The sequence below is a fragment of the Coptis chinensis genome, chromosome 7 (genome assembly GCF_015680905.1).
Source record: "Coptis chinensis isolate HL-2020 chromosome 7, ASM1568090v1, whole genome shotgun sequence".
Taxonomy (NCBI): Eukaryota; Viridiplantae; Streptophyta; class Magnoliopsida; order Ranunculales; family Ranunculaceae; genus Coptis; species Coptis chinensis.
This window is the reverse complement of record NC_141462.1, coordinates 13,081,695-13,090,849: the sequence shown is the minus strand read 5'-3', so window position 1 is coordinate 13,090,849 and position 9,155 is coordinate 13,081,695. Positions and strand designations below refer to the sequence as shown.

Genomic DNA, 9,155 nt, shown 5'->3' with positions numbered 1-9,155 from the left:
AGAGGTGGTGGGTGCAGCCAGGGAGGTGCTGCTGCCTGCTGGAGAGAAGGGGGGGGCATCATGGGTATTTTATTTTCTATGCGGTGAACTTATCGTAGAGTAGGGGTGAAAATATTACCACCCTTCATATATTAAACTCATAAAGTTACTCTGATACCGCTGAGGCGCTACTGTCAGCTGGTACTTGTTAAAGAATGGCCTGTTCTGCTATTCGTATTTGGCAATTGTGAAAACAGCCCAAGGAGCATGTATCTGTCCAACATTTTGCACATGAAGTAAAGGAGTGAAACTGCAGATGCAATTCCGAACACTAAATACTTATACTGTCAAAAAGGACTTCTATAGCTGAACCTCGAAATTAGATATGGCTGTCATGAAAACAGATCTACTAAGTCGATATAAGTATGCTTCAATGTTTGGCATAAAATTGCCGGCCACTAGGGCAAAATACAAGGATTGTTATGCAACATGTGGGAAAAACGCTTCTCTGTTTTGTAGATGAACCATATCTCACTCCCGAACATTTTGCGGGGGGTAGAAGTGGGTGCTAGTTAACGATCCATGGTAGCCAGTTGTTATCACACTGCTGCCTCATTTGAATAATAATAAGCTTTCCTCCCCACAGGACTTAATACATCAGATACTTTACCAACAAATACATTCCTACCAATTGAGCTGTAATAGAATCCTATCAACCAATCTTGTCTTTTCAGGCTCGCTTAACTGGTCTTTGAACATAAGACTTGTTTGGATCTTCGGTCTTGAGCTTTGGGGGTTTAAGTTCCCCTTTCTTTCCCTGCAAAAACAAATAACATAAACCTGTCATATTAACAACCCAAACCGCGCATACACAAACAGATGCAGCTCTAATGTGGTTACCTTCTTTCCCGTTTTCATGAAGTCTCTCCAGCTGGATACCTGAAAATATAACTAATGAGTAAATCATCACCATTTCAGGAGAACGTGGTAAAAACAACTTGGAAAACTAAAACAACCAAATGCATGTTCCACTATTTGACACCATCAAAAATAACCAAAAACGACTTTTCATTTTTTACTTAATTAGGAAAAGTAAAAAGGTAAAAAAGAAAAAGGATATTCTTCTGACAAGGGGACGATAGTAGGCCTTTTAATAATTATGAAAACAAATAAAATTTACAGAAGAAAAAGGATCCATGAGCATTAACAAAATAACACAATGTACTCAACCTTAAATGACCTTGCCATGTGAAGTAAAACAAAGGAAGATATGAGAAGATACAAATTGCCAGTTTCCACAGTAACAACATGAAGACGGACAGATAGCAAGGAAATGTTAAAAGTAAAGCGATTATACCTATTGCTAAAAGCAAAGATGATAATTAAGATGCATAACACACGTCACTTAATCTGATGCTACAACTCAATCATTTTCAACCACACCTAAAACAGTAAAAAGAAAATCATAGTAACACTGACTGTTCAACTCGGGTTCCTATTAAGAAATTCTAAGACTTCCAATCTGGTTCACCAATTATCATCAATCATGAGATGATAAGACCCATCTGACCTGCTGATTATAAATGTATAATAACCAGTCACGAAAATTTCATGCTCTGCTATCAAGATTTGTGACACACTCTAACCCAAACAAATTTCTTTACTTTACTACAGACTAACTTTCCTAAGTTTAACCCCTAAACCTTGGAACTTCACTCTCCAGGTCAAGGTGGAAGCTGATTCCAAGACCTTCGGCCCAACCCCACAAAGCTTGAACAGCGGTCCACTGGACAACTTCAAGCAACTGATGGCGGTATGTTCTGGATCCAGTCTGAACAAACCCACTCCCATAGTCAAGTGAAAGTCGAGCTTGGAAAGCAAACCCCATATTCCGCTAGCTGCATAACATACAGTAATTATACACAAACCTACTAGTTTGACCTACTTAACTAACCTACCAACTGATAATTATTCATTTACATCGAGACACGTGCCTGCTTGTACGTTGATGAAAACCAACATTATCCAAATAGTGAGTCGCAATAGTAGGTCGAAAAAGTAGGTCTGCATAGCAGTGCTCGCATAACATATTCTATATAACCCTTAAGAAATCACAGTCTTTGTAAGACCTGCCAATGATGTATCCTTAGTTAGTTCTGCTACCTGACGCTAAGCAGTTAAGAATCTAGAATCCTTCAATTACATGGTACCCATATGTAAGGACAGCATTACATAAGAAGCAAAACAACACAAGAAAAAACCTTTAAACAGAGGATGAGATCAACCAGAAACGGCAGGTCAGTTCTTTGTCCTCCCACCCATGTCTCTTCTGTCATGTTCTGTTTTGCAGGTTCTGTTCCTAAAGGCATGTTCGGGCTGCGGCAGAGGGCAGCGATAAGGAAAGGATGCTACTTCGAATGGGGAGCGAATCCCTGGCTAGCTATGGTCTTGGAGTAATTCAACATGATCTATTGTGGCTCTTAGCCAGCTGCATTTCAATAACGTGTGGCTCAATCTAGGGTCCACGAGGAAGGTCCGGTCGTACTGGTAGAATCAAACCCAAGTACTGTCCTACAATATCGTTATACACCAATGATATTGAGATATAATTAACCTAGGAATGCGGGAAAACCAGCCAATTCTACAGAGTCAATTGATAGATGATGAGAAAATCTCCCACAGCTAAAAGGAACCATGACTGAGCTATGATGCAGAGCACAAAAGCAGCATTCAGGGCATAAATTTTATGCTTCTAAATGGGATTCGCAGAATGCTAAGAGGACATGAGCATCTACTACCAACCAAATGCCAATAAAATCTATTCCTTCAGAAAAACCACATTCCATGGTTGTATGTCCTAGCATGATTGTCATCTAGTGAAGGAACACATGGTAAGTGGTACAAAAGAGATCCAGCAATTGAGTCATCACAAGGGCGATTAGTGATTACGGAACAATGATCAGTCCCCAGAGTAAACTTGGCCAATTACATTGAGTAGATCGCGTGGCTTGTCAAAACTTCTTAAATCTCTACGCATGCATTTAGTAATTTATCCTATCCAATAAATTTTATTTTCTTTTGATGGGGATACTCAAACCCATTATATAAAAACACAAAGCAATCAGTTTCAAAAAACAAACGCAAAAAGGGTAAGTGAATAAATAAAAAATAGCAGTTATTGAGAACCAACCCTTTGCTCTCTTGTCCCTTCCCACTGTTCCTCATGCTCACGCTTCCTTTTCCAAATTTCTTTTGTTTCTGCTTCATCATCCTTCAATCTTGTTTGCTCTTCTAATATCTATATAGTAAAGCACAATTAAACGGACGTACTTAACTAGAAAAGAGATTAAATGAAAAACTGTGCTGTTTCAGCTCTTGACATACCCTCTTCTGCATTTTCCTCCTGCGCCATTCGTGATCCGTTAATAGCTCTCGCACCTTCATTTTCAATTGTTGTTGGAACTCTTCTGACTGCTCATATTGTTGGTCGTACTTTCCCTGTATTTTGGGGGCAGAACGGTTATTTTCTTAATTTCACTTCACTATTAAAACTTTTCTAAACAACAGTACTAGGTGCAATCATTATAAGTACACTAAATAGTGGGGTTGATAAATGACTAAATGGCAATACAGAAAAAGCATTCATTTCTTTTCTTTTTATTTTATAAATAGAAAGAACATTCAGTGCATACTAATAACAAATTAAACAGAAAGTCCAAGAGAACACCTCCCCACCCCCACCCAACTCCAGTGTGGCCTTTCCTGCCAACATCACAGGCGGCGTCAAAGTAGAAATACTAACAGGTTGCATCAACTCAAGAAATAGTGTCTTCATCATAAGAAGAATGTCTGAAACTAGATTTTTTTGAAGTATGAAACCATTCTCTAAAACAGAAAAAAAAAAGTTACCAGATTTATAAGAGTTTGTAAGTGTCCAGCAGCTCGGGCGCCCTGGTGGTTGTACCAGGATGAATTTAATACCCACTAACAACGAGGTTGGGGGAGTTCATTTCTTTAACACCTAGTTGCTTGGGCTGTAACCAACAAACCATAGTACACAGATTTTTTTAATTAAAATACAATTTATAATTATGAAAGTTTAAAGCAGTGTCGCAACTACGCAGACAGAATAGTTCACCCCTAACTGACAGATGGGAACCTTGCTAGATGGTTTAGTCACGTTAAATCTGGATTAAAAGCTTTCAAATATTAGCAGAAGATATCAAATGATGACCTTTTAACAACAAGAGTTTTCTCTAAATTCATCAAGTTTTAATATATTTCCTGAAAGGCAACTCAATCATCACCATAGCCTAGCCGCAGTGATGCATCCTGGGCGGGGGGTAATTATAATTTTTATTTTTATTACCTGACCAGTAAAAGTTTCAAATTTGCAATGTATTACAATAATCAAATGGAGAAAAATAGTAGAATTTAAACATAAAAGTTAAGATATATTCTACTCTACGATTGAAAAAAAAAAAGGAAATAAACATATAAAACCGGAAGAAAGAAAAACAACAAAACAAGATGATTGCACCAGCTTGTGCCCATCAAAAACTCACATAGGAAAACAAATCTGCCAAAAGGAGTAGCCCACCACTCGTCCCAAACCTTCGACTAAAGGAATATCAGTCCTTTAATCAAAGTGATCACCTCCTCCACCAATAAGGATCTCTCATCAAAATATCTCCTGTTTCTCTCCAGCACCCCAAATGAAGTCCAAACTCCAAAGGTATGATATTCCACAACTTGCTTTCCTCAGAAGAATGACTCACTGGATTCAGGAATCTAAAAGTTCCTTCATTGACCGAGGAACAACCTAAACCAACCCAGAATGATGAAGAAAATGCACCAAACCTCCCAAGAACACTGACAATGGATGAGAGTGTGACCAACTAACTCCCCCATATGCCATACACAAGTATTTGAAAAAATAAAATAAAAAACTCTATTATGTAGTAGTTAGTAACCCCCAATTACTAAGGGCATGGAGAGTGGAAACTGTATAGTTTGTAAAATATACATCCCCAAGTTCAAAAACACCCTCCCAATGGGCCAAATGGAGGGTGTAAACCGTATATAATAAGTATTAGTTGATAAAAGTTGGTGGAAATATACATCTCCTTTACACACTCATAAAAAACCCGGACGTCACTTAATATAACGTATGAATCAATTTAAATTTTGGACGTCACTTGAAGCCACGTGTGAGGAATTTTACTTAATAGCTTTGCGACGGATCTGGTCCGTCGCATGTGTTTTAAAGGAAATTAGAAGTTACAAATTGTGATGGGTCTGGTTCATCATTTATTCAATTTACAAATATTGTCCATTCCCCCATTGGAAAAGCAAAGTGGGTATATCTAATGAAGTAATAAATGGAGTGGAAAGGAGTTTGTAAAAGCTGAATGGCACCTATGTGGAGCCTATGTAGAGGTGTAATTTTACACCGTCCATTGGAGATGCCCTAACATTCAAATATATAAGGACACCCCAGAAAATAATAATAATAATAATAATCTAGGTTACATGGGCACGCCATATTTTGAAAAAAATCTGTGTCAGATACATATCCACGTGTCCGTGTCGGACACATATTGTATTTAATTTACCTCGAATTTCTGATTTACCATCTAATTTAATAAATTTATAATTATTAAAAAATTAATTAATTATTCCTATATGTGTCCCCGTGTCGATCTTCAACTGCTCACCGTATCCGACACCCCATATCCGTGTCGGACACCAACACGCATGCCCGTGTCAATGTAACCTAGGATTAATAATAATAATAAAGAAAATTTTAAGAGTTTAGCTACTGCCCCCTCCCTCCTTCAGAGTGTTGAGCACTCGAGTACAGCTTAGATTACGGGATCCATCCTTGCCTAGCCGCATCATACAATTGCACCACACTAGATCCTCCAATACACTTCAAATTTATGGAAATTAATGATTTCTAGATGATCTTGAATTAAAAATGAACAAAAAGGATGCAGAAAGCTGAACACAGACTAATTCAAACCACAGAGACTGATTATTGTATAAATGTGACCTCATCTTACCTCGTCAACCAGTGACTTTAACTTAGAAGCATTGTCTTTCTTTAACATTTTCTTCCTCTTTGCTCTGAGTTCTTCTGCAATTCATCATATGCATGTTAGGACACGTAGAAAATGTCTAAAGAATAAAATGCCTTAAATAGTTACATCAAATGCTTTATCACTACTATTTATGGTCAGAGAAATTAAACTGTCCACCAAAAATTACTAAAAACAACAGGAAAAAAATGAGGTGAAACGGGATTAGTAAGAGAGACAGTTTATGCAAAAGAAAACCAGGATAAGGAAAAAATGAGTTGGAACAACTTAATTAAAAAAAATTCCACAAGTTCTTGTTCAATTTGTAATTCCATACTCAGTACATCTCAATTCAGCATAAAAAATTAGTGACAGCACTAAAGCAACTGTTTTTCAAGAATGGTACAAGATACTTTCCTTGACATAAACAACTATAACCCAGAACCCATCGGCAATCTACACTATTTACATTGAAACATATAGCAAAGGGAAGATATAGAACTAAGGCAAGATATACTGAAGAATGTCCACTCATTGAATTGAATGGTTTTCTCTCCAAACTTGTTAAAGAAAACTGAACTCCAAATGATTTAAGTTTAATAGACAATTAAACATCACGGCGGTAGATAAGAATCGAACTTCCTTGCTCACCTTTTGCAGCATTAACTTGACTAAGAATATATTCCCTTTCTTGAGGGTCAAGTAATAACTTTTGGGCCTCTGCCAATGCTGCTCACAAATAACAAAATGAGTGAAAAAAATGTATAAATTGAGTAAAAAAAAAATAAAAAATAAAAAGTACCTTGAAATGCTTGCTTTGCTTGTGGATGGTGACACTTATCAGGATGAACCATCAAAGATACCTAATAAAAAAAAAAACGAAATGAACAAGACAAAGAAACATATGTTTAGAAAAGTTGGGGGATGAAAAAAAGATTACCTTACGATATTGTTTCTTGACATCATCAAGTGATGAATCAAAAGGTAAATTAAGATACTCAAATGCATTTAATTTGAAACTAGATAGTATCCTGCCACATACAAAAACAAAATATAATAATTAAAGGTCAATTTAGTAATTGTAAGACATTGAAAACCCTAAAAAAATAATATTTCAATTGAGTACTACTTATTACCTCTCGACTTCGTTTCCCCTCTCGACTTCGCTGATATCGTCGTAAAAGCTTTTCAACAATAATAAATCATCGTCCACGTCCCCCATCGCCACAAAACTAATTATTCTTTTTAAATTTCTTTTTTTTTTAGCGCTGATTTTGGTGTCACCACAACTTCATATCGATATTTTCTTTTATGTCGCACGGAATATCAAATATTGTATTCCAACGTTCCTACCATGGGCCTGAAACCCATATAAAATCAACCCCACAAAAGAGCCCATTTATTCCAAGGCTCACCAAAATCGTTAGGGGTTTGGTTGAGTATAAACTCCTTCCCATCAGCCCATATCCCTGTTTTCCAATAACAGGGCAAATCCAGCCCGATTTTTATTTTCTATTTTATTTTATTATCCGTTTTACCCTTTTTACAGATTCATCGTAATTTCGACCAATAAGAACACCGATTCATCTGTTTGGATAACACGATTTGACCTCCTTTATTTTTCAATTGACGAAATAAGGTTAGACATGAAGATATTCACCTCTTTTCCATCTTCTTTGCGATTTTTATTTGGACCATGAAAATTTAAAAGTTAAATTACTAAAAATATTGTTTCGTTGGTGATATTGACTATGTAAAAATACATTTATATATGTTCATCAATTTGATTTTGTTGTTTTTTTGCAAATGCAGACATAGATGGAACTGCTCTTTTTGTTATTATGTACGAGAAGCAAATTATGAGTGTCTGTGTCGGGACTAACGATATGATTGCTGATTTGAAGCGTACGATTTCTAAAAAGTGACCAGACCTTACTCCATTGTCTATAGAACTGTCTTTTGTAATGGATTCAAAGCGTATTATGATAGATACTGACTCGGAGCTTCAATCCCTTGTTTGCTTCAATTTGATTAAAGATTTTGATACCTTTTTTATAACAGTATTGTCAAGAGGATTTTTTGCTTTGTGTGACGCTGGTTCTAGTTCCAAAGTCTCTCTTCAGGCTTCTTCTTGTATTTCTAGTTCTTCTATGTCTTCTACTACATATAATGAAAAATATGTTAATGTCGCTTCTTTGCCTATTTTGACTGGAGTGGGACAGAAATTTCCTGGTGGTGTGCCAATTTTCGTGTTAACCTTTTACGTCATTGTCTTGTTAATCATTACAGAGTTCTTATTAAGAAGAATGATTCTGATAGAGTCACGGCTGAGTGTTATTTGAAGATTGAAACCGGGTGTCTATAGAGAGTTCACGCATCCAAGAAGTATAAGATGTCGAAGTTCTTTGAAATAAAGACAATGGAAGCAAAACACACATGTGGAGCTGGATTCGCTGACGTTAACAATCCCCCAATGAATAGTAAACTTGTAAAAAGTATTGTTTTAGATATGGTGAGAGACAAACCTTTGATTAAGCCAGGTGAAATCACTAACCATTTTCTAAGGGTATATAGTGTGAACTTGAATTATTACTTTGCGCATACCGGCATAGATCTTGCATTGAAGGAGATACATGAGGACCATGATTTATCTTATCATCAGTTACATTGGTATGTTGGAAAGCTGAAAGAAACCAATCCAGGGAGTCATGTTGTTTTGGAAAAGGAATCAACAACAGGAAAGTTCAAGAGATTATTTGTTGCATTTGGTGCTTGTATTCACGGCTTTAACTTCTGTCGTCCTATGCTTTGTTTGGATGGAACTTTCGTGAAAACAAAATACAAGGGGTGTGTACGTCTTGTCAGCTACTGCCAAAAATGCAAATGGGGGTATGTCTTTTTGAGTTTGTGACTTTCACATAGTAATTCATAGTAGTTTGTAAAACTGAACAAGCATAAACTATGAAAATTTACGTTCATATAGTAGTTTAGCCTATGTATTTTAATATTTACATAATAATTTAGCCTATGAAAATTTATTTTTATATATAAGAGTTAAGATTTCATAATGAGTATGGTACGTAAAACCAAATCAGT

At 36.3% G+C, this 9,155-nt stretch overlaps 1 protein-coding gene across 1 annotated transcript; it reads right to left on the bottom strand.

Annotated features, from left to right (window-relative positions):
- Positions 1–318: 318 nt before the first annotated feature.
- On the bottom strand, positions 319–7,537 carry LOC147486113 (Chaperone DnaJ-domain superfamily protein). The gene is made up of 9 exons (XM_086570548.1): positions 7,196–7,537; positions 7,000–7,090; positions 6,862–6,922; positions 6,711–6,788; positions 6,045–6,118; positions 3,364–3,477; positions 3,170–3,277; positions 880–918; positions 319–796 (listed from the first exon to the last, which is right to left on the bottom strand). Exons 1-9 carry the CDS (start codon positions 7,279–7,281, stop codon positions 710–712), a joined length of 738 nt encoding a protein of 245 aa, XP_086426674.1. The 5' UTR covers positions 7,282–7,537; the 3' UTR covers positions 319–709.
- Between the last annotated feature and the right edge of the window lie 1,618 nt (positions 7,538–9,155).